At 44.8% G+C, this 26,782-nt stretch overlaps 1 protein-coding gene across 11 annotated transcripts in view; it reads left to right on the forward strand.

The window, feature by feature from the left end:
* GDPD5 (glycerophosphodiester phosphodiesterase domain containing 5) overlaps positions 1-26,782 on the forward strand; it is a 699,403-nt gene that overhangs the window by 441,968 nt on the left and 230,653 nt on the right. For all 11 annotated transcript variants that reach the window (XM_069203861.1, XM_069203862.1, XM_069203858.1 and 8 more), the window contains one exon: positions 11,041-11,144. In XM_069203861.1, the coding sequence (XP_069059962.1) occupies positions 11,041-11,144 (104 nt within the window). The remainder of the gene's footprint in view (positions 1-11,040; positions 11,145-26,782) is intronic.

Raw genomic sequence — 26,782 nt, forward strand, 5'->3', positions numbered from 1 at the left:
CATAGAACCCACACTCAATGGTCCACAATAAAAAAAAAAGTATAGGGATAGTTAGCTATGATGTGAATTCCAAAACCTTAAACTATTATTTGTTCCTAACCATACCACAGTCAAATCGTTTATTCCAGTCATTATACTAAGGTGCAGACAAGGAACAATTGTAGGTCAAATTAGGACAAGAGAGGTACATTGCACCTCAAGGATTTTATCACTCAAGGATAGAACTACTGTGTTCTGTTTTTGAGACATTGAAAGGAGCCTTTGTTGGACTCTCGTATGAAAGGCAACCAAGAGTGTGGTCCTGTCTACTGTGCACGATGCCAAGGTTTTTGCTTGTTTTGAAGTGTTTTCTTTTTCCGACTTAAAATAATAAAAAGATATATAAGAAAAAGAGTGCGGACTTTAGGGGAAGGAATACATTCTTTTATCCTTTAAGCAGCCCCCGATGTGTAATAAAGTGATGGATTCCGGTTCGGTAATTTTGCAAGGAGATTCTTAGCTCTCTTCATGCAGTCACTAGTCACAGGATCGGTGGGTGGCATGAGTTCAAGGATCAGTATATTAGGTTTGAAGTACTGGGACTAGTTCATGCTAATGTACGCAATATGAAACCGAAATGTGCATTTAATGCATGTTGTAGACCAGTAAATTGAGCAACACTAGGTCCAACACTAGGTTTAGTGATCCATCCATTTAAAACACCAGGTAATCGTTGTTCCCTCTAATGATATCTCTTTGTATTTCAATGTGCCTGTTAGACTTTTCACCCTTGGCGTGGTCTCCCTTAACTTTATTGCCTCTGTTCCCCAGGTTGTTGATTTGTGCTGGACTCTGATTTTGCTGTTTTTGTTACTCTGGGCACTTTACCACTGCTAACCAGTGCTAAAGTGCAAGTGCTCCTTTACAAAATGTATATGTAATTGGCTTATCCATGGTTGGCATATTTGATTTGCTAGTAAGTCCCTGGTAAAGTGCACTGGAGGTGCCAGGGCCTGTAAATCAAATGCTGCTAGTGGGCCTGCAGCACTGGTTGTGCCACCCACATAAGTAGCTCTGTAATTATGTATCAGACCTGCCACTGCAGTGTCTGTGTGTGCAGTTTTAACTGTAAATTCGACTTGGCAAGGGTACCCACTTGCCAGGCGTAAACATTCTCTTTTCTTACATGTCAGACACCCCTAAGGTAGGTTCTAGGTAGCCCCAAGGGCAGGGTGCAGTGTATGGTTAAGGTAGGACATATAGCAATGTGTATTTTATGTCCTGACAGTGAAATATTGCAAAATTCGTTTTTCACTGTTGCAAGTCCTGTCCCTCTCATAGGTTAACATGGGGGCTATCTTTAAATCTGATTAAAGTGTAGATTCCCTTTGGGAGCGGATGGACATGTGGAGTTTGGGGTCTCTGAGCTCACAATTTAAAAATACATCTTTTAGTAAAGTTGATTTTAAGATTGTGTGTTTGAAAATGCCACTTTTAGAAAGTGAGAATTTTCTTGCTGATACCATCTCTGTGACTCTGCCTGTTTGTGGATTCCCTGTCTGGGCCAGTTTGACAGTTGGGCTGGTTGCACCTCACACTAGACAGTGACACAAAGGGAGCTGGGGTGTAGTCTGCCTTTCCTGATGGGCCAGCTGTGCTAGGAGGTAGGGGAGGAGTGGTCATTCACACCTGAAAGAGCTGTGCCTGTCCTCACACAATGCAGTCTCCAACCCCCTGGTGAGTGTCTGGGGCCTGGCCTGGGCAAGGCTGGATTTCACATTCAAAAGAGACTTTACTTTGAAGTAGGCCTACTTCAAGGAGAAATTGGGTATAAGAAGGGCACCCAAAACCACAGACTTTAGAAAGACTTCTGGAAACAAGAGGAACCTCTGCCTGGAGAAGAGCTGATGAAGAAGAGCTGCCATGCCTGTGACTGTGCTTTGTGGAGCTATCCTGCAGTTGCTGCTTCTGCCAGAGTAAGAGGGCAAAGGATGGTCTTTGAGTGCCTTCCATCTTGAGAAGAAATCTCCAAGGGCTTGATTTAGAGCTTGCCTCCTGTTGTTTGAAGTCTCAGGGACAGCAAACACTTCTCTCTGCCAGCAACTGAAGTCTCTGGAGAGGCTCCTACTCTGCCCTGTGGTGCCCATCCAGTTCCTAGGACCCTGAAAGGAGAAGCTGGCAGCCTAAGAGGAAGAAATCCACGCACAGAGCGCCGTGTGGGGAAAAGATCAACGCAACTCCGATCTGCGGCTGAAGAAACGGCGCGCCACCGGCTCCGCAGCTGAGAATCGGCGCTCGCAGGAAATGCGACCGAAGAATTGACGCACAGGGCAGGAGAAACAACACGCAGCATTGCTGACGGAGGCTGAGAGATCACAACCCGCGCTGTGGGTTTTCGGATCATCGTGCATCTGGATTTCCGACTCAAGGACGGCTGGGCGTGGAAAAACAACGCAAGACCTGCCCGGACCCGAGAGTGCTGACCGGAACGACGCATCGCTCTCCTGCGGAGAGAAGAAACAACACGCCCAACCCGGCGAAAGGAGAAACGATGCAAGGTCCCGCTCGTGAGTGGAATCAACGCATCGCACGCCCTTTTTGATGCGCACTCGCCCATGCGGGGTTATTTTTCACGCACCCAAGGTACTTTTTCGCACTGACCGCGTTAGTGTGTGTTTAAACTACTTAAAGACTCTTTTTGATTTTTAAATTGCTAACTTGACTTGTGTATTGTGGATTTTTGTCGTTTTAGTCTTGTTTTGTTTAGATAAATATTTCCTATTTTTCTAAACCTGTGTTGTCATTTTGTAGTGTTTTCATTAAGTTACTGTGTGTGTTGGTACAAATACTTTACACGTAGCACTCTGAAGTTAAGCCTACTGCTCTGCCAAGCTACCAAGGGGGTAAGCAAGGGTTAGCTGAGGGTGATTCTCTTTTACCCTGACTAGAGTGAGGGTCCTTGGTTGAACAGGGGCTAACCCAACTGTCAACCAAAGACCCCATTTATAACATTGGTGATCAGCGGTTGGGATTTGGACTTGTATTTGTACTTGACATACAGTAACTAAGTGTACACTACTGTTTTGAGTGCAGACCACTACGTGACCACATACTACTTGTTTGGTGATCTTTGATTTTTTCTTTTTTGCTTGGATTTTTCCCTACATCCATTTTTGTGGTAAAATTTGATTGACTTCTGAACTTCATTTGGGAACTTTTCTGCTTTTTGGAACTTTGAACGTTCGTTGACTTTACATCATGTCTCAATCTGGAGATGCATCAGTTGGAGCTGCTTTTGACCTGGAGAAATTGGATAGGTATACCAGGGCTCAGCTAAAGTAGTTCTGTAAAAGTTTTGACTGTCCCATTAAGAGCTCATCTAAGAAGGAGGAGCTGCAAAAGTCGCTGAGGGCCTGGGTGACAGCCAAGAGCACCGAAGGACACACAGAGGGTGAGGAAGATGAGGAGGAGGAAGTGTAGTCCATACACAGTGGTATTGTGGATGGGCCTGTTATGTCCAGGGAGAGGGTCTCCAGGGCAGGTAGCAGTGTCTCATCTAAGGGTCAGGACAGACAGGCAGAGAGGGAGCACCAGAGAGAGTTGGAGAAAATGAGGATGGCCTTTGAAGAGAGACAGTTGGCTCATGAGCTTAGCTTGAGGGAGCTTGATCAGAGGAGCCAGTCCAGTAGGGATGGTGGCCAGCCACATCACAGTGCAGCCTGAAAGGAGGGTACACATTCCTAAGGATCTTGTGAATGATTATAAATGGGAGGACAACATATACTTGTGGTTTAAGGGGTATGAGTCTGCTCTCCATATGAATCTTCTTATAACTACAATTAAATTTTTACAATCTGGCACAATAAGAATGCAGTCTGGATAGATAATTAGAAATCACAGGTTAAATATGAACAAATCTGGAGCGTTGTTTGGTCCTTATGCCAAGAGTGTGGCTTATTTTGTCACACCTGTATCCCCTGCCACTTTCTTTTCTGCCTGATTCCCTTAACTTGGATTCTTTTATGATCAGTGGACTTAAGGCCTGGAAATCCAGCTCCGAACTGCTTGAAGTGCAGGTGTTGAGTTGTGGATCTCCACTCGTGGCACATTTTAGCAAGCCATTGAAAGAGTAGACAGCAGTCACTTTCCTGGATCTCCCATAGTGTTGATCCTCACCCACGCATGCCGGGACACATCCTGCTGGTTTGCAGGAGCAGTGGTGCTTTTAGTTCCATTACTGTTTGTGGAAATAGAAGTAGGACAGCCAGGGCACCAGATGGTTAGAGATCAGTATGCTGGCAGTCTTTCTTCTATTTCTAGATCCCTTTGTGAAATTTAAAGAACTGACCCGGCCTTCTTCCGCTGCTCTGAAGCAAAGGCTGCTGCATTGTGATTTTTCCTACGCTGCATCTTCTGAAGGGTGTACACTGTACCCATTCTAGGTGTTTGGCAAATTTAGTGTGGCTTTCTGTTGCCTACTTTCTTGTAGGACGGTCTGCCATGTCTTAAAAACAAAATCATGGGGCTGAGCACCAGCGTGCCCAGGCCTAAATTAAGCATTATCTGTAGGTACATTTCTGCTTACTCTTGGGAGTTTGTACTCGGAACTGACTGTACTGAGGGAATGACCCTTGCTCTGTAATACCATACCTTATATAGATCTTGCCCTACCCTTTCCCATCTCATGTATACATTAAAGAGCTTGCATGATGTCCTGCATCCTCCTTGTTATTGCATCGCTGTGTCTCTCTCAGCCAACATCTCATATTATGTCTTTTAGAAGTACTGTTACAATAATCAATGCTCCCCTTATACTCAGTTTGTTCCCTTCAGAAAGGTAGATTGTCTGCAGCTCCATCATGTCCAGCACAGTTATATTAAGGATCAGACTGATCTCCTGGCCTTTAATCCGCTTGAGGACAAGCTTCTGAAGGGAGATATGGGCCAGAAAAAGATTTTGTCCCTGTACCGCCCATTGGTTATTAATACACATGATACCGTAGTCTTGCTCCGATCCGCTTGGGATAGAGGAGTGGATGGAGTCACAGATGCAGGGTGGCCCCCTGAGAAGTGGCTGTGATGCCCAGTTTTGAATAATTCTGCTGCAATTCCTCCACAATTCATTTTAAACTCTGGCACTTTTAGAGGACCTTGTCTCCCAGCTGTCTCGGATGTAGAAATTTGACTGGGTACTTCCTTCACACAACATGGTCATGCCTGGCACTACAGCGCTTCTGGACAGGTGTGTTATCCACCCTTGGAAAGGTATTGGGATGGACTCTAGACCCAGACCCCAGACTCACTCTAGTGTAAAGGCTGATGTGGACATCAGCAGATTTAAAGCAACCCTCCTGCACATAGGCCTGGTAGTCGCTAAATAGGAGATTGGCACTGGAGACGCCAGTATAAGAATCCAGTGGGTCCCCACACAAACATATAAGATAAGGGGTGAGTGGCAGGCCGTTAGGCAGGCGTTCTGGGCTTCAGGGGTGACTCGGTGGTTTAACACTTATTATGTTGAGAGCACTTGATATGTTTAGTGTTAATGCAGATTTGAAAAGACTCCTCTGTTTAACTTCTTTTTTGTCACTGTCATTGTGATGCACCTTTTTAGGGTTGAGCTTACGAGTGCTTGCGCATGCATCTCACATGCGAGACGCTGTTGTAGTCAGTAAAGGGGTTGTAGCCCGCCTGTCGCTCACCATTTGTCAGATTGCGTGGCACTCTTCTTTGCAGCCTCGTAATTCATCAAGGCATGTCTGGCATAATTTACGTTCCTCGGTGTGTAGCAGGGATCAAGCACTAATTGATTCAACTTAATTAGTGCCTGTCCACCACTGCCGACGTTATTGAGGTACTATTTTGTTCGAACTTCTAGCGCCCCGTAAACAGAAGGCTTGTGACTGGCAAAAACGTGCCTAGCAGGACAAACAAAATTGCAAAGTTTTATTTTGTAAAGCTAACTTTATTTTATTTTGTTAAGGAGTCTTTTCTCAGTTTCCATTCATGTTTTATTTTGTTGTTTTTGCTCATGGGTGCTGTTGTCAAAAGATGACAATTAACTTGTTTAAAATATGTGAGACCCATTGCATTGCAAATACTTGTTTTTTAAAATTTGTATTGAGCTTTTAATACTTTGTGGCAGGTGTGGAAATTTCAAACAGGCATGTTATAAAATAGAAAGATGGCGGGAGGATGTACAAACATGGCACTTGTGGGAAGGGGGGCGTGAAACCGCTGACGTTGACGGGTAGTGGCAGGACATTGTCACAGGGAATCATGGGAAAGGAAGGGGTCTTCTCAAATCAGTTCTCAAAATTGGGTAAGCATAGCATCCCATGCAGCTGCAGTTGGGCATTTCCGGAGGTCACGGGCCTCTTCCCAATGCATGGCTGTGCTTTTGGCCTCTCCCCAGCGGAGGAACGTTCTATGTCACTGGGAAAACATTGGGGGATGCTGGGCTCTCTAGTGCATGGTGAGGTGAATCTCGGCCAACAGTAAGGTGAAGTTGGCAAATCGTGCTCGTACTGTTTGGTTATTTCTCCTTCGGAAGATTCCTAAAGCTGTTGCCTCCCAAGCGTTCAGAGTTGTGAGTTCAGTAATGGTGGCTAGGGTGTTGTGTATCGTATGCCAGTAGACAGTGATATTGTGGCATGACCAAAGCGTATGCTGGAGGTCAGCTGGCTGGGCCTGACACCTGAGGGCACAAAAGGTGGGCTGTGGAAAAAATATGATTTAGTCGAGAGGGTGTAAGGTATGCCCTATGCAGCACCATATATTGAATGTTTTAAAAGCGTGCATTATGGGGTATATTCTGGGAGGATTCCAGGGCTTTGGCCCATTCAGTGTTGTGAAGGGGGCACACCAGATCTTCCTTCCAGATGTGTCAGGGGAGTTCCTGTGTCTTCTCTTATGCCCTTGTACATCCACGTCACCTGATGTCGTCCGTCCCCCATAGTGTGTAGTGTGTGTATGACAGCGTGAGTGAGGTGCTACTCATCTGTTGTGTGCCGTAGGGCCCGAATCATTGCCAGTAGCGTCCCATGTAGTAGGAACTGGCCTGCGGGGATGCTGTGATCTTGGAGCAATTGGCCAAATGTAATACAGTGGCTGTTCTGAAAGAGGTCACCCACCGTCTCTAAGGAGCATTCATGCCATGTAGTAAACTAGTCGGCAGTGAAGGGTCCAAGAGATCATGACATCCCCTGAAAGGGAATAACAGAGGAGTAGAGTTGCACCTGTCCTGTGAGTTGGGTGATCCTGGCAAGGCATTTCTGGGCAATCCAAACATTGAGGGACTAGGAGTGATGCAGTCTTATGGTACGGTGTAACAGTTGGTGAAGGATATCTTGGGTGAGGGGGCCTTGCCCAGGACGGGTCACATATAGATTCTTTACGGCTAACCATCACGATACCCACTGGAGCTGCGCTGCCAGGTAGTAGGACTGAAAAGATGGAGCACCTAGTTCAACCTCTCCCACCGGCAACTGGAGCTTGTTCACCACCCGTCTTTGTTTGCTATCCCAAAGAATCTGGTCTAGGTTCTGGAAGAATTGCTGGTGGGGGTACACTGGTACACAGAAGGAATAATATAGGAGGCAGGCAGGATGATCATTTTCGAGAGAGCAGTTTTACCCATGAGGGTGAGCGCAGGTGCTGTGAGGATCGTGTTTAGGAGCTGAGGGCTGTGCATGTCCGTTTTAAGTTTCCTTCAAATAGATCCTGTTGCGAGTGATACAGCCAAATGTTAAGGTCGGGGACTGCTGCTGTTGTCCATTTTAGTGACTTCCCTCCCAGGAGTCCCATTGGAATGAGAGACGTGTGATTTCCCCTAATTCACCTCGAGACCTGCAGCCTTCTCGAATTAACAAAAAGTCATGGATATTGACTGTTTCAGCCGCTGCATCCCAAAGGTACAAAAGCAGGTTATCTGCATATAATGACACGGCATAAGTTACAACTCAACACGATTGGATGCCATCATAGGGATGGTGGCATGCTGGGGTCAACAGACCATCATCTGTCTGCATAGCTCCCAAGTTTTCAGGCACCTTATGTGTGCCATTTATATGGTTTCTATGTGTGTCCAAGTGACAAATGTGCCAAATGTACAACACTTCGAGTGACCCTTTCTTGTGAGTAAACCAAGGACCATATTTGGATACCTCTCAGAAGATTTTCTAGATGTACCACACTACAATGAACATACACCAACTATAAACCAGACCTGTTGGTACTGTCAGTGCTTGTTAGCAGTATAAACCGAATAGTTAAAAAACAATGATTTTGTAGTGAGGAATTAGGCAGGCGAGGTGAGGCGTTGGTTCCCTGTAGTTGCAGGGGAGGTGATTCGGAGGCAAGGCGTCAGTTCCTTGCGACCTGGTGGGGTCGATGAATCTAGCAGGACATGATGAGGGATGTCAACTTTGCGATGTCATGATCACACCACGGGGCCACAGGTGCTGCAGCGGAGTCGGAGTCGGGTGTCACGGATGTTGGTGACACAGCACTCGGGACTCACACTGTGGCGGAAATTCGGAGGCACTGCAGCAGTCTCAGGCCAGTGTTGCAGGTCGCGGTGATTGAACTCAGTGGGGACCGCAGCTCTGGTGCAGGCGGCGGCGTGAAGTCCGAGTGCTGCGCCGTTTCTGGAGTCGATGTACTTCGTTTCTTTTTAGTTGCACCAGAGCTCACTTCCAAGGGCCCAGGAACTGGATTTGGCACCACTTGGCAAGTCGAGACTCTCAGCAAGAGAGCCCAGGTGCTGGTAGATGAAGTCTTTGATGGCCCTGGGACTTCTTAGCAGGAGGCAAGCTCAGTTCAAGCCCTTGGAGAACTGTGGAAAGCAGGATGTAGAAAGCAAAGTCCAATCCTTTCACTCCCAGGCCAGACGCAGCAAGCAGCAGGCCAGCACAACAAAGCAACAGACAGAGTGGCAGTCCCTCCTACAGCATCCAGCTCTTCTTCCTGACAGAATGTCCTCAGTTTAGAAGGATTCTAACTATGTGGTGTCAGAGGTCCAGTACGTATACCAATTTCTGTCTTTGAAGTAGGCAAACTTCAAGGAGAAGTCTTTGTAGTGCACAAGACCCTACTTTACCTGCCCTGGCACCAGAGACACTCCAGGGGGTTGGAGACTGCTTTGTATGAGGACAGGCACAGCCCTATTTAGGGGCAAGTGTCAGCTTCTCCCACTACTCTGGCTCAGGAAGACCCATCAGCTTGGTGATGGGCCATCTGGATATGCAGGGCACATGCAACTCCCTTTGTGTGACTGTCTAAAGTGAATACACAAACTGCACAACTGTCATTCTGACCCAGACGTGTATTTCACAGACAGGCAGAGGCACAGAATGGTTAAAAATGAAAATGTCCACTTTGTAAAAGTAGCATTTTCAAACCTACAATTCAAAAACCAACCTCACCAAAAGATATATTTTTAAATTATGGGTTCAGATACCCCAAACTCCATATCTCTATCTGCGCCCAATGGGAAATTACATGGAAAAGATATTTCAAGGAAATCCCCATGTTACTCTAAGGGAGAGATAGGCCTTGCAATAGTGAAAACCGAATGTAGCAGTATTTCACAATTTGACATTTAAAACACTCCAATACAAGTCCTACCTTTTAAATACACTGCATGGGGCTGCCTTGGGTCTACTTTAGGGGTTACTTACATGTAGTTAAAGCAAAGGTTTTGGCCTGGCAAGTGGGTGCCCTTGCCAGGTCGAAATGGCAGTTGAAAACTGCACACCCAGGCACTGCAATGGCAGGCCTGAGACATGTTTAAAGGGCTACCCATGTGGGTGGCCCAATCAGTGCTGCAGGCCCACTAGTCGAATTTGATTCACAGGCCCTGGGCACATATGGTGCACTATACTTGGGATTTGCTAGTAAATCAAATTATCCAATCGTTGATAAACCAATCAATAATGCAATTTAGACAGAGAGCACTTGCACTTTAGCACTGGTCAGCAGTGGTAAAGTGCCCAGAGTCCTAAAGCCAGCGAAAACTAAATTCAGCATAGGATCAAAAACAGGAGGTCAGAAGGAAAAAGACAGGGAAAACCACACCAAGAGCTGACGGGTCTAACACCATCCTACTTAATACTTTTTAAAATGATTAATTTGTAAATTTTAAATAATTATTTCACACTTGAACTGATGTTCCCACTGACTGGTACACCTAACATTGTCCTGGTGTTTCCTTGTTCAGTAAAATCCACAAGATGATGTCATAAAACTGCTACGCTAAATCTTGTGCTGGAAGTGACTGTGCTCTGTTAGCTGGTTATGACATACACTCACTACATCAGTCGGGCTTCATCAGTGACCAGTAAATCTACTAAGATACTTAGTGCTATTCAACAAAGAGTAAGGATTAATTAAAATGTTTTAAAATATTACGACATGCTTTTTAATTAAATTACAGTAACAATAGGTGTGTTGGGCTCCCGTGATTTTTGAAGGAGTATTTACTAGTAGTATTATTCGGCTAAGAATGACAAATGTAATTTTTAAATTTTAATTAGACTATTTAAGGTATAGAGTTTGAGTTAGTTTTATGGTTAGGTGAAGAACATTAAATAAAATTTTATGAACACTATGCATTTTCTTCCTTATTGGGCTAGTATTAGGACAAAGAATACATGATGATTAACATATTTGTAATTGATATTAATTTCAGGATTAGGATAACGCCCACTAATAAAATAAATGTATTAAACAAGATTGAGGATAAGGTCTAAAGATGATGGTAGTAATTGGGTAAAACAAAAAGTCATTTACAATAAAAAAGGTTAGCCTGACAACTAAAGAAAAAATGATGAGTACAAAGAATTGAAAATAAAAAGGGACAATAGATGTAGGGATGGTGTAGGATTTATGTTGTGGAGCCAGGATAGTTGTAAAATACATTCTAAACTGGTCTTTAAGATGCAGTGGTCATTGATGATGTTGTTGATCTAGTTGTATGTTGATTAACTTGAAGTAGATGTAGTAACATACAACCGCTTGTTGCTGAACGTCTTCTGACCCTGTGTCTACTTTTCTCCACAGTGGGAACGTTTCTGGTTCTTGATACTCTTGCTGACCTTCCTAATGACCTTGGTCTGGTTCTATTTCTGGTGGGAAGTCCAGAACGACTACGATGAATTCAACTGGTGAGTGGCTGTCAACTAAACGTATTACAGTGTATTTCATTTGTAGACATGTGACAACATTTGTGATATCATAGTTTGGTCAAGCATGCATTAGAAAGGGTGTAGTGGTGGGATGGGCATATCAATCGTTTGCGTTTTTACATAGCATTTGCTGCCAAAGTTTGTGCCATTCCATGTCGCTGTAAAGGATGTGGTACATACCACAAAATTCATAATCCCGATTTGTTACCAACATGAATCGTATAATGTACCTGTGATGTACTGGTTACACACGGACCTCCAGTAGATGGACTATAATGATTTTTCGAGCTCTGGCAACATTTAATATTTGTCTCTTTGGTTCTCCATCTCCAATAGTAATCTTCTTCCAGATCTTTAGTTGTAGTATAGTACATCAGTGTGGAGGTGCCTTAGCTGCACAGTATCTATTTTATGAATCTTGCCATCATCTCAGATATAAGTGCATAACTCGTTCAGTATGTTTGCTCACTGAAACTCAGGTTTTTGTAGGGGAATGTATTAAGGCAACTGATTTCATTCTGTAAAGTAATTGTTATGTTAAGCCGTGGCCACACTGGTATTTCTCTATAGTACAGTATGTGTTTGCCATAGCGCAGGCGTACTCCCACGGTTGACCTACTGATGCATGTACTGAAGGATAATTGTGGCATAGGCAGCACTAAGAAGGGTAGAATATAATTGTTTTTTGGCCTAAATTATTTTTATCAACACCAATTACTGCAAAGCACCAGACTGCATTGGAATAGTCCCAAGGAAATCAGGTTCCTAACAATTACTTATATAGTATATCTATGAAATATATTCCTCCATTTCTCAGCTATTACACGCTTTTCGGGAATAAGGTGTGTATTGGCAATTTCCACTATAAAGGAAATTATTAGCTGATCCATGCACTTACCTCAAGTTTAGATACAAAGTTTGGCAGAACAGAAATATATTTTGCTTCTGCCTCTAGAAACATCCAAGATATATCTTGTCTGTGAAAAAGGCACCACAAAAATAGTTGATTCAGTAACACTTTAACATAGCTGCCTCTGAAAATGATAAAGCAAACAACATGGAAAACTCAAAGTAGGTATATAGTTACAATAAAGCAAGAAGTCCTTCCTTTTTCAGTAGGAATTACAAAGAACACCAAAGAGACCTTTTGATCAAAATATTGAATTATTGTATTGCATTATACTTCACAAATTGAATGTGCAAAGGAGATACTATAGACAATGCTGTGCTCAATTGCAAGTGAAACAGTAACAAACAAAACAGCGAGTGAAGCCAATTTTTAGACAATTATTTTGGCCCATATATATACACAAGTAGCACAAGAATTATATGGCCACAGGACCAAGTACAGCCATGAAAATAAGTCTGGGAAACACGAGGAAGTCAGTTGCATCATGTAGACATTTTGACCTAGTAGACATCAGTAAGGAAGTCATCTTCAGTATTAAACCATTTCCAGTATTTAAGTTAGTTGTAAAAATAATGCAAAGGAGTCATGGAACACTGTTCATCTATGAAGAAAAAAAAGGAACTTACAAAATAGGACCACAAACTAAAAAAAAAAAAAACAAGCACTTATATTGGTAGTTGATTATATCAGGCAGCATGTGTTGAATTACATGCTGATATCCAGCGATTTATCAATGTCCAGCTGTGCTTATTTTGTAAAAGAAAGTGGGCTGGTGCTCAAAGCTCGAAGCCCATGGCTGGGTTATTTAAATGTCAGTGCACCAAGTATCAAGGCTTGTAGTCTTAAGTTACTTCATGCCTCTTTAATACACCAGCAGACACTTCTTACCCCTTTTATCTTACTCTTCCGGGTTCCGGCTTTCTTACTAGCGAAGCTTTTGCTGTCTGTCTCTCCCTTCATCTTTCCGGTTAGTGTGTTTTTCCCTTTCTTGCACTGCGTAAATACCTGATACAAAAAAAAATGGGTGCAGGTCCCCAAAAATAAGTGCCAGTGTCTTCCACCAGCAACCACTAGCACAAGCATTGATGACAACAGATCTGCATAAACAGAGAAATTTAAAAAACTAATAAGATATGCTGTACTGAATATGCAAAAAAGAAAAAAATGGTTTAGTTTGTAAAGGTCCTAGAATTTTGCTACTGGTGGTGCCAATTGTTTTGCAAGGGTGAATGTAAAGTCTCTCTCACAAATGGTGTGCTTATTCCCTTCCCATGAAGGGCCAAATGAGAGGAAGCAACCATTACTCTCCTACTTTCTTTTCAAGTATGAGCGTGCGAGAGTGCAACTTGACTCATATATGGCTGACATCCCGTATCAGAACGAAGTAGAAGGAAACATTGCATACACTGTATGCAAAAGGTTGGAATTAACACTCAATGTGAAAATATGTAACAATGACAAAAATTGACTCATTAATACCCACAATGACGTTTTTTGTTGTTTTGTTGTAAAACTCGAAGAACATTAAATGGTGGGCGTAGACGAAAAACTAAATGGAACTAAGATTAATATTGTTGATAATATTACAAAAATTTCTGGAACACACGTTTAATATTAAAAAAATCTTCTGTAGTATTTGATTGTTCGAAAAAGTAAAAGAAAAACGTCAGAAAAAAAATGAAAGCAGCCAGGAGATATAGAAAAAAGATTGGATTTGTTGTAAATATAGATAATACAATTTTGAAAAAATGTAGAACATTGTTGAAAAATTGGGCCAATCAAACATACCATTTAAGTTGTTCATTTTGAGAATGAAAATATCATCTGCATTATATTTAATGGAGAAGAAACTGTGCAACATATTACACAGACCATACAGGAAAATAAACCAGAGCTTTCAAGTATAGATAATACAATGAAATTCTTTCATTCCACTAAATCCATTAGTAACTGAGTTTAATCTGTCCATCCAGATGCATTCCCTCTTATTTAACAGTGGAGCAGCATCTCCTTTTGACAGGTTCTGTATCACATGAACCAATAGCCAAATTAACTCACCCCTCTTCTCTCCTGCTTCGGTGTAGTTTGTGACCATTGCGGCATCTTGGGTCGTGAAGCGAATCCTGTTGCATTGTTGAAAAATCTTCTCTTGCACCCGTTGGGTGGTTTGACCTACATATGCCAGTTGACAAGGACGCAAAACATTATATAGGACATTATCACTGTTGCAGGGCGAATGAAAATTCAGAACATTAGACTTCCATTCATTATTAGGTTTTAAATGAAAAAGCCCAGACAACAGTTGTCATGCTTGAAACGACCTAAGTCCTCATTGCGCAGTGATAGAATCATTGGTTGTTGGAAAGCGATTGACTCATACCAAATGATCACTTATGTTTCAAATGTGTTTAAACTCAAATATGTAATACAGGAATATTGATATCACTAGCTAACAAAACATGCCAGTTTTTTAAATATTTTTTCTAACTTTATTAGGGACTAGACTGAAAGTGGATACACATTAGTTCATTAGTTTGTTTGCCTGTGTTTATTCAGGTTTCGGAATGAGCCAAGGGTCATATGGGGAAAACTGTGCCCTTTTATTGCATGCCCTATGAGCCATTTTTGATAACCCCTATCAGTAAGATTAATAAATTTGGTGCTCAGAATTCAAGCTCTCTTCTAAAAAAAAAAAAAATATTTATATATGCTAAAGTTAACAGTTTCCACGGATTGTGGGGAACTGACCATATAGATTATTATCTCTCAGGGTCCATGGGTGCGGAACTCTGGTACCCAAGGAGAAAATTACACTTACGTGGTTGTCTGCATAGGCTAGTTGTTAGTTTCCAAACAGTAACTTTAAAATAAGATGAAGGTTGTTTGGCATTAATTTAATTGGCTTCGTGTGTAAAAAAAAAAAAAAAAAAAATGCATTGGTTTGTCCAAACAGAAATAGCTCTTAATGATTGGCTCGTGCCTGACCAGATGACAACCGCTTCATCGTCTAGACATAGTCAGCATCAAATATAAGAGTGGAAAAGATTCATTGTGGGAAAATGAATTATTTTTCAGAATGATCTTAATAGAGGTCTGGTAATTTGAGGAACAAAAGAAGCTCCGAGTACAATCCCTTTTATTTGTAAATAGATTTTGTTTGTGGAAAATTAACTAGTTTTGGCTTAGTGCTAATATGGTCAGTTTCACAGTGACATCAGCTAGAAACTGTAATAATCATGTGCTGGTGAAAGGGCTGTTAAAGCTCAGAGTACTGCATATGTTTTAACATTGCCATGGAACGCTAGTACACATGGATAAAGTACATGAGGAATCACTTGTGCTTGTAGGATGCAGGCCTCTCCACCCTGTGTTCCTGTGGGGGATCTCTTTAAAGTACACGTTACCTTGGAACACCGGTATAAAGAATAACCTACTAAAAGTTTCACTAGATTTTGATGATCTCATTCTGCTGTAATTTTGGAAGTTCAATAGTTAGGCAAATGTTCTTATATAATATACACTTTATCTGTAAATAGCAGAAGCAATCTAGTTTCTGTAAAGGCAGTGTTGGCTCACCTTTGGTAGTTTGGCTTTGAAAGCAAGACTATCCTCAGATAAAGCCTGTGAGGTGGTGGGCGAGGCAAATTGAATAGCCAGCAATCCAGTTGAACATATAAAGAACCTGAAGCCCGCATCAAATTTAAATAAGGAGAAAATACATTTAATAAAGACAATGAAATGGACTGTGAAAGAAAGGACTTGGTGTTAAAAACTTAGGTAAAAAGTTGCCTATTGAAAACTGCTGCAAATATACCCTATTTTGAAAGTCATTTTTAGAGCGCGCACGCAAGCGCTTTGACCTGTTATAAGTATTGTGGGCTTTTAACCATGCCCACCTCACACCCATCACTATCACTCGTTCATGGACTTGCCTTTCAAAAATCCTTTGTTACCCTAGGTTAATGCTTTACGTTTGCCCCTCCTTGGCGTGGTTTTGTTACCGCCTTGGACACTGACCCTGTTACATGGCCAATTGCATGTTTGCCGATACGTTTGACTGCGAGCAAACTTCTTTTTCCTTTTGTGTCTCTCCTTTGCGCTCACGCTCATGTTAGCCATGGGGCTTTGAATCGGCTCCCTTATGTCAACTGTTTTACTTTTAATTTTCAATTAATGGGGCAAGAAAAGTTCAGTTAGGAATTTACAACGCTAATAGCTCTAACTCGTGCAAATGCGAGACCCATTGCATTGCAAATGCTTGTTAAACTAAATTAATAGCAGAAACATACATGTGTTCTCCAGAGGTCTTACTGAATCAAAGCAGCCCGAGAGACTGAACTCTAAGTTTACAAAGCCAGTTTGGAGCGAGTAGTTGAACACAATTAGGAGTTCTTCCTTTGAACATAAAACACGTTTTAGGGTTAGGAGAACTCAGATGGGACCAGCCTTTAGATTGTATTTGAGCAGGACTGCAAGGGTCATTGGGTGGACAGATCCATGATATTGGAATTCTGTGCAAAAGTCAGATTCTTGGTGGTAAAACCTCCAGGCAGGACAGTGAGACATAGAAAGGTGAATCAGAGAGCACATACATCTAGTGTTGATGCCTGGTGAAGAGTTACTAGAGAAAGGGGTACAGTGAGATGACGCTTGAGGCTGTATACCACCCTGGAGATTTGGAAGTTGTGTGCCACAAAATAACACTTTTGAGCCAAATTATCTTTTCAGCAGATTTTTTGTACTGTGTTCTTCATTACTGCCCTCAGTATTCAGTTCTGTTGCAATGGTAGGGACTTCTGTTTATGTATGTTCTTAAGTCTCCTCATGAAGTACACAAGTTAAGAGTGAACTGTGTGACACTCTTTTAAGAGTCCTGTGGCAGGCAGCATGGATTCTTCACAGCAGGCAAGCCCTGAGTTTGGCTTATCAGAAAATATCCCCCATACCTTCACAAATATCCCATACTCTCTAGTTCGCATATTTTGATTTCAGAATTATGCGCTCTCTGCAAGCCCTTTGCAGAGAAGTCCAACAGGATGGAATTACCTGATTTACAGTTCCATGTACGACATTGATGTGATGGGTAGGGGGGGCCTGCACGTCAGCTGTGCCTTATAGTAGGCTAACTAATGACACCATCATGTCCCAGTTTCAGCCTGGGGCCTGCCACAATAACACAGCAGACCAATTGAAGTGAAGGATGCAGTCGGAGAAAAGAGGTACATCTTAATAACAGCACGTGAGGCTGAAGCGTCCTTAGAAGCTGAAGTTGTATCACATCTTTCAACACTTCTTTTAAGTAGATGTTCAACTCAGACTTCCATCAGTCGTGCAAGCGGCTGCGATTAGGCACATTGGTGAAACATGGCTTCACATGTCTTCAGCCCTCCCTCACTTATAAGTGCCTGCCAAACAGAAGACAGAATTTTGATGCCCAAATCTATGAATTTAGATTTGATTGCTTTGAAATCTAGCGGGGTTTCCCTGCCTAGCCACCATCCTTATTTAAATGCCTCTTTCACCACAGTTATCAGACCCTCTGCTCCTCCTAGGAAGCAGGATTTGCTTTTAGAAAGAGATGGTGCAAGGAAAGCAAAGGATAAAGAAACTCTTATTTTGCTTAGGATTCAGATCCTTTCTGCATCCAAATTTTATTTGTTTCACTGACTTTCCATGACAACTGGGAGAGTATACTCTGTGCAGCTGTCAAATGCTGACAGCATCCAGGCACTCCCTGAAGACATCACATGCAGCCCTGAGCCAGCTATATATTCATTGTGCAGCAAAGTAAAAGCTCCAGAGCTTGTTCCCCGTCAGCATGCCTCAGTTCAGTCCTGGCAGATCACCCACGTCACAAAGGTATTGAAATATTTGCCTTTAGACCATGCTTGAATCTTAAATAGGCAATTTGTTCTCGCAGGGAGCTCAGCATATATACCGCCTACCAGAAACTGCTGCGAAGATGTACGCATCACTTTTCAGACTGGGGCTGTGCCATTGCAGAACATTATCTAGTGCATCGAAGAAAGAAGGTCTCTGACAATTTCTCTACTACATTCTAAATTCAAGCTATGGTTCCTGGGAAGCTAGTCAAGGTCAAATGTGTTGGGTACAGGCAGAGAAAGATTGAATGCATACATTTCAGCCTTCCAAGAGAAATAGGATCTATTCATAGTATCTAGAAGGTGTTTTATAGAAAACACTGGTACTGACTACTTTGCCATTTTGAAACACTGTAAGCAAGAGCTATTACTGTTTTCAAATTAATAGTTCTCAATTTCTATCCCACTGAAAAAGGGAGGGCTAAGTTGGCCTTGGCAGCATTTGAACCTGTATCTCACCACGGGTCTGCTGCATGGTCACCTGTCTATGAGCAGTTGTTCCCCTTAGGACTTTTGTGCTACACAACTCCTCACTTTGGAAGAATTTCCTCCACCATTGTGTAACAGAACACATAAGTTGTAAGGCATCAAGTAAAACTCTATATGTAAATATATACCTTCATATAAAGATCTGTTGAACCCAGCCATGAGCCAAGGCAAATAATGTATTGCTTGCATTGTATGAAGCTATTTATGGTGCAGCTAATAAATTATTCCGTGATTTAACTTCTGGTAAAGCTATTTCTTTAGTTAGGTGATTGGAATATTGTTTTCTAGAGTGCAGCTGAGACCCAGAAGGACTTCAGAGCACTCCTGTGGAAAAATATTGAAAAGAGTCGTTCCTAAAGCAGCACGCTCATCAAACCCTGACCTTAGCAACCTCGACTGGACCAATCTGCAAATCCACTAATAATGAGTAAACAGTAAGAAAATATCATGGATGCGTACAATACTAATAAGGCAATGTTGAGAATAAAGTTTAGAAATAATAATCATATTTGGCAACTAGGGTCCAGGGGCCGAACTGGGATCCTGAAGTAGCCCTGGCAAAATGTAGTTAGAGCAGCCCCCCCACGGTGCGTATCGAGCCAGCACAGCAAGTGATACTCACTACTACAATAGGGAATGGGTGGGAGTTCCCCCAAGAAAATTTGGGGGCAAAATGGCAAAATGGTGCATTCTACAACACATTTTTCATGATATATTCAATTGTATTAATTTTGAAGCAGTAAATGCCTTACAGTGATACCGCAATGACTTTTGGCGTCCTTCGCTGACTCCCTCAGTATGACCCCCCCAACAGAGCCCCTCTTCTCTCCATAACACCTTTCTCACATGTATTTCGTTTGCCCCTCAGATCACTGTAGGATGATGGATCACTTTACGTCACACACCACATATAGGACAGTGTTTCATGCGTGTGTAAGTCAGCGCATAGAAAATGTTGCATAAGAGAAAAGGGAATACCAGGTGTAGGATTTGCATGCCATTTCTACCCAAACAAACCAGTTTTAGGAACATTAGGATAATGAAGGAGGGGGGGGGGGGGACATACCTTGCATGCAGCTCTTTGATGGCAGTTCATAGCTCATTGTGCTAGATTATGATTGTAACTTATAAACTGTAAGTTACAAAAGGCTCTCTGTGACAAAAGCAGTAACCCGCTGAACTTTGCACATTAAATATAGTTCTGTGGTCTGCATGGTGCACGTTCTTCACAGAAGGCATAATAACCCCCCTGCGCTACTTTATATGAGCCAAAGCTTCGAATAGGAAGATCAATCACCGGAGATATTAACCTTGACATTTTTATTGTTGCCTGAAAACTGCTGGACATACGAACTCTGCAGCAGAGTGAGTGATTATTCTTGCCCGGCCTGCCGATTTTGTTACTGGAGGCTGATATTACAGCACTGCTGCACAACTGGCCCCCAGTAACAAAACTGTAAGTCTCCTGATGTCATTCCTATAGAACCCAAGTTAGTACTTACACTAGCTCTAGAACAGGTAGTACACACATTACCCCTACGAACTCACCTAATACTGCTGCTACTACTCTTGGCAACATTATTCCAATATTACTGTTACTACTACCAGTAGTAGTTCCAAAACTAATTCTAATAAGATATTACCACTAGTACTATTGCTCTGACTGCAGAAACTAGTATTAATGTGATGCTGCTAGGCAATTCTACTTCGTGGAAGTATTTCTGCCAACACAATTAATACTATTACTAGAGCCTTTACCACTACTACGTATAGTAGCATTAGGTTTGTTTTTACTATTGCTACTGCTATTACGAGTTAGCACTTCCTATAATGGTGTTTCTTCTACTAGTATTAATGTTAGCAATATTACAGAATCATTCACTGCTTTTACTAGTAGTGTCAGAAGGAGGCATCAGTGGAGGGGGTGTTTTAAGTGGCTAACTAGGGGAAAAATACAGTTATCTTTACTCAGTCATTCATACCTAACAATAAGGATATTACAATGTCCATTTCATTGATTGGTTGAGTGTGATACCTGTTTGGTCATCATTCTGTAGGTGGTGCTTTTAGTGATGCTTTTAGGGAAAGAAACAAGTGTGGAGTAGGTTTTCACTGCAATACAGTGATTTGCATTGGGCGCTGCTGTGACATCCCTGAGGTAGAAATAGGTTTTCCACCCCCCTGCTGCTTCCATTATCTTATGTAAGACCACCATGGATGGTAAGAGTTTTTATTGTAAGCCATGTTGGTAATGCATCACCCGGCACACTGTCTCTAACCCTGGTTTAGGCAACTTGATCTTATGCCATTGTTTGGCAGTAGAACAGGTGTTCTCAAATTGAAATGGGTTGCTCCCATCTAAAAGGATTAAAGAACATAATTCCAAGGGATTAGTTCATCTTCTTACAAAGAAGACTCCCCTTTTACCCCCTTCCTTCCTGCCCCATTTAAACATTTGTTTCAATGAAGGTATGCCATTGGAGTAGATTACTCCCATCTCTCCATCCATTTTGTTCTGATTGGCTCATTGTAATTTGAAAATCAGGTAAGGCCTGGCAACGTACCTCTTTGCAGTAGGAAAAAGTTGTGCAAGTTGTCACTAAATTGATGTATTTAATAAAAAAGTGTCCTAAAGACCGCTTTTATAAATTTTCCTAGATTTGACACTCTTATAATACTTGCAGTTCAACTTACATGTGTGCCAGGGCATCTTTGTAGCTCTCCATGTTTCCTTTCTATAAAATTGGTTATGTGCTTTGCTTGGGGTCATGTGCCCAGTTGAAAAAACATTTTCAGTGATTTTGTGACACGCGATCTGCAGGGGCCCCATTCTTAGTTCTATGCCAGTAGCATGAATACGTTTACCATAGCCCCTTTCATATCTAAGAATTAAATGCTCCCTTTTGGTGTAGATAACTTTAAACTATATAGTATGCATGAAATGAAGAGATCTCTTTTTCAAACCTTGTTTTTGTTTCTGAGCAATATAAACATTTTGAAGTCTTTCTCCACTATTAGAAATATAGCACGAAATGTCAGGAAGTCCAAAATCCAACTTGTGTTTAATGTAAAATAGCAAGCAGGAGAGCAAAAAAACATAAAATACATTGTAATTTCAACTAACCAGAGCTTTCGCTAGACAAGGGTCAACTGGAAAGTAATACTAAAACATATAAAATTTAGGACATAAAGGCCCTCATCACAACCCTGGCGGTCGGTGTTAAAGTGGCGGTAAAAAAATGAATTCACGACCACGGCGGAAACCGCCAACATAGATAGCCACTTTAACACTCCGACCGCCACGGTGGTAGAACCAAACAGCGCGGCGGTAACCGCCAACAGACAGGCGGAAGACAATGTACCGCCCACCCTATCACAACCCGGCAATCCGCCACCTTTTCCAGGGCGGAACGAACGCGAATAAAAACACGGCAGAAACAGTACACAGAAGGGAAAATCACTCACCTCTCCACAACCCACGAGGAACCAGGACGCCATGGAGCCAGAACTGCAGATCCTGCCGGTGATGGTCTTCCTGCTCCTCTATCAGGAGCTCCAACGATGGTGGCGACAACCACGGTGAGTACTGCACCTACAACACAGGGGGGGGGGGAAGAGAGTGACACACACACGCAACACGCAACACCCCCATCCCCATCCCCACCTTCACCCACAACACCATACACACAAATACATTCTGCAACATTACATATACACTCCCCCTACCCCCTGGAAGAACACAAGGACAAAAGGAAATGATTTGAACGATTGTAATCAATAAATCTCCAGTAGTCAAAACTCCAAATCCAGTATATACAATTATGTACACCAACTACACAAGTCCGGATAGTGCACCAATCATTGTCCGTGGACCACTGGGCCCAAAATGCATGGGCGAGGCCCACACTAGATACCTGACTACAAACGGAGAGAACACTGCTGGGGCATCAGACTGAAAATATACAGGCAGCTTAGGGGGAGGGGGGGGCACCTCAGCCTGATGAACGCACAACGCCACTGCTCCACGAGGGGGCTCCCTCCATGCCCATTGATGTATTCTGGGGAGTACAAAGTCACAGTCTCAAGTCTCTCCAGTGGGTGGGTTGCCCACTGCTTTATCCTGGGGAGTGCAAATCCACAGTCTCTCAAGTATTTTCAGTGGGTGGGTTGCCCACTGCATTATCCTGGGGAGTGCAAAGCCACAGTCTCTCAAGTCTCTCCAGTGGGTGGGTTGCCCACTGCTTTATCCTGGGGAGTGCAAAGCCACAGTCTCTCAAGTCTCTCCAGTGGGTGGGTTGCCCACTGCTTTATCCTGGGGTGTGCAAAGCCACAGTCTCGCAAGTGGATAACAGTCTCCACTGGTTCTGGAGGGGGCTTTGTGCCCAGAGTGCTTCATCCTGCAAAGGACTGAGGTAGTGGATGCCTTTATCCACTGAAAGTGATGCTTCATGGAAGCTGCCCAGGATCCTGGAGCTCACCACCAGCCTCGGACAACTGACCACTGGGGATGGCAGCCATGTCTGCGGTGGTGCCACTGGCTCAGGATGTCGCGGGGCCGCTGGCGGTGCTTGCAGCGGTGTCAGTTCCGGAAGTGCTTGCGCGGTGTCAGTCGCGGCGGTCTCTGTGGCAGCGGTGCTTGCGGTGGGCTCTGTGGTGGCGGTGCTGGTTACGGGCTGTGTGGCGGCGGTGCTGGTTGCAGGCTCTGTGGCGGCGGTGCTGGTTGCGGTCTCTGTGGCGGCGGTGCCGGTTGCGGTCTCTGTGGCGGCGGTGCTGGTTGATGTCTCTGTGGCGGCGGTGCTGGTTGATGTCTCTGTGGCGGCGGTGCTGGTTGATGTCTCTGTGGCGGCGGTGCTGGTTGCGGGCTCTGTGGCGGCGGTGCTGGTTGCGGGCTCTGTGGCGGCGGTGCTGGTTGTGGGCTCTGTGGCGGCGGTGCTGGCGGCGGGCTATGTGGGAGCAGTGCTGGCTCTGTGGCGGCGGTGCTGGCAGCTGTCTGTGTGGCGGCAGTGCAGGTGGCGGTCTTCTCCGCCCTACAGGTTGGCGTCGACGTGGAAAGAAGGTGTGACATTGGTGCAGCAAACGTTTTTTAGACACACTGGGACGGGTAGATTGGGGGGGTTTGGGAGTGGAGGAAGAGGTAGTGGTTGTAGGAGGTGTACGTCTGCTGAATTTGGGTGAAGGTTCATGGGCTGGAGGCAGTTGTCAGGTGGATGGCTGTTCGGTGGGTGTGTGCCTGCGTTTGTGTACTTTGGGAGGAGGGCTCACTGACACACTGGGAGAGGACACAGGGGATGTGTGAATGGTAGTGGGCGTGGGGAGTGCATGTGAGCGGTGTGTGGTGATGGGCGTGCTGGTGATGGAGTTAGTGGCTGAAGATGTAGTGCATGCAGGTGTGAGTGGAGATGAGACTGGGAGGGAGGAGGGAGACGTGGAGGAGGGGGACACAGTGGAGGCATTGGATGTTGGTATGTGTGCATGGGTATGATGCTTGTGTGAGTGCCTGTAGGATGTGTGGTGCTTATGTTTGCCTGAGCCACTTTTGTGTGTTAAGGTGTGTGCATGCTGGTCTGATGATGTGCTTGGGATAGGCTGAGGTACAGAGGATTGGGTCTGGGTGGAGAAAGTTGGAGGGGAGAGGCTGGACACAGGGACAATGGTTGCCATCAGTGCTGAGGCCAGAGCCTGATATGCTCTCTGTTGGGCTGCCTGGCCAGAATGAATGCCCTCCAGGTATGCATTTGTTTGTTGCAAATGCCTCTCAACACCCTGGATGGCATTCAGAATGGTAGACTGCCCTACAGTGAGGGGTCTCAGGAGGTCAGTAGCCTCCTCACTGAGGGCAGCAGGGCTGACTGGGGCCTGAGGTGCCTGGGGCGAAGGAGATGCCCACCCTCCTGGGTGAGCGGGCACGGGACACACGCTGAGGGGCTGCTGGGAGGGCGGTGCTGGTGGGGGGGGGGTGGCAGCTGTGTCTGTTGATGCGGGGGGCACAGAGGGGCCTGCCACCGCAAGGGAGCTCCCATCAAAGGAGGAGTCGCTGTCACTGCTGTCCCCGACGTGGAGTTCCCCTCGCCCTCCGTCCCAATGGTGGCTTCTGACTCCGTTGTTTCGCCCTCCAGGGCCAAGTGGGATGCAGCTCCCTCCTGCTCCGGTGCCACTGCTCCTCCGCCTGATGATGCTATTTCACACAAGAACAGGGAGACCACAGAAAGGAGGGCCGGAGACAGAAGAAAGACATGTTCAGTGCATGCAACACCACTACAGTTGGCGGACACTACAGACACAGCAGCCCTCTGCACTACGCCATGCACTTATTGTTCCTAGATTATTCACATGTCCATGGGGTACAAGGCCTAAACCCGATTGCTGCACACATGGAAGTCACAGGAGCCTGACTAAGTGTAGATGGCACTAACCACTAGTGGGGTTGGGGTTCCACTGAACCTGCCTCTCAAGGGACCTTGCCTACCAAGCTCGCCCTGGCCTACGGGAACCTACTGCCCACCTCCCCACCCAGACACCCCGTAATGAGCGTCAGATGAATGTGACTGTACTCACCCCCTTGTGGCTGCTGTGATGCCCTCAAGCGCCCATCCAACTCCGGATACGCCAACGCCAGGATCCGGAACATCAGGGGGGGTCATGGTGCGACGGGCACCCCTCCCACGTTGGGAGGCCATCCCCAGCTGGGCCTCCGCCGTCTTCTTGCTCCAGCGGCGAATGTCCTCCCATCTTTTACGGCAGTGGATGCTCTGTCTGTGGTGGACCCCCCAGGGTCTGGACGTCCCTGGCGATGGCACGCCAAATATCATTCTTCTGGTGGGCGCTGACCTAGAAGAATAGTACAGGGGAAAAGGAAGATCTTTACTCGTCCGGACCATCATAATCATTGGCCCACGTTCCCACCCTTGCCCTGACGCACATACACTCACCGTCCGCTCATGCAGGCCTCACTCCCCCCCCTCCCCCCACAACGTATCTTCCATCCACACCACTCCAAACAGGCATTGCCCATGCAGCATGCTCACAGTGTACTCACCTGTGTGTCTGGAGGACCGTACAGTTGTGTGTACTGGGGGAGGACCCCATCCACTAATTTCTCCAACTCCTCCGAAGTGAAGGCAGGGGCCCTTTCCCCAGACACATGAGCCATCGTCGCTTCCAGACTGAGGTCACAGCAGCACTTGCAGTGAAGGTCCTCTCCTGTTGAAGGTCAGGTATCAAGTGAGTGAACAGACAGAAAATGGCGGTCACGTCCGCGGCCGTGCGTACCGTCACCGCTGGCGTACATCGTCTTGGGCTCCTCGGACCCATAGGGTCCAATGTTAACCAATGCAGGATTGCGCTGCGGTCTTCGACCGCCTACCGCGCCGGTGTAGAACGCCAGCACAGTTACCTCATATCCCATCCCCTTGTCCCACTTTACAGGTCAGGCAGCTGCCATTTCAGGAGGCCACATGGCATTAATAATAACTGCGTCACACCTATCTGGGCTTTGCATACACACAGTAACAGGCACATTGCTGATTAATAAATGTGTGCAAATGACATTTTGTGATACCTCAGTGTAGGATGACTCTCTGCTCGCTGTTCTCCTCCATAGGTGACGTCTGCTGGGGCAGTTGATGAGATGGCGGCATTCTCTGGTGTACAGACCGCTGGTAGACCTTTTGACAATGGAAGAGCGACATGTAATAGTCACCTACAGACTTGATCGTGCAACAATCCATGAATTGTGTGCCCAGTTGGAGCCAGACCTGATGTCAGCTATCCGCCATCCCGCAGGGATACCCCCTCTAGTGCAGGTCCGGTCAGTACTCCATTTCCTGGCAAGTGGGTCTTTTCAAACAACAGTGGCCATTGCATCAGGGATGTCCCAGTCAATGTTCTCTAACGTGCTGTCCAGAGTGTTGTCTGCCCTGCTGAAACACATGCGCAGCTACATCGTCTTCCCTCGGGTGGAGGATTTGCCTACAGTGAAAGGTGACTTCTATGCCCTGGGACATATCCCCAACATCATAGGTGCCATTGATGGGACACATGTGTCCTTGGTAGCCCCACGCAGGAGTGAACAGGTGTACAGAAACCGGAAAAGCTATCATTCGATGAATGTGCAGATGGTGTGTTTGGCTAACCAGTACATCGCCCATGTGAATGCCAAATTTCCTAGCTCAGTGCATGACGCTTACATTCTGAGGAATAGCAGCATCCCTTATGTGATGGGGCAACTCCAGAGGCACCGTGTGTGCTAATAGGTGAGGACAAGGACACTATACAGTGTGAATAGGTGTCTGGGTATGGGGTTGTCCCTACGGGTTAGTGTGTGTCTAACAGTTGTC

Source organism: Pleurodeles waltl, chromosome 8 (genome assembly GCF_031143425.1).
Source record: "Pleurodeles waltl isolate 20211129_DDA chromosome 8, aPleWal1.hap1.20221129, whole genome shotgun sequence".
Classification (NCBI taxonomy): domain Eukaryota; kingdom Metazoa; phylum Chordata; class Amphibia; order Caudata; family Salamandridae; genus Pleurodeles; species Pleurodeles waltl.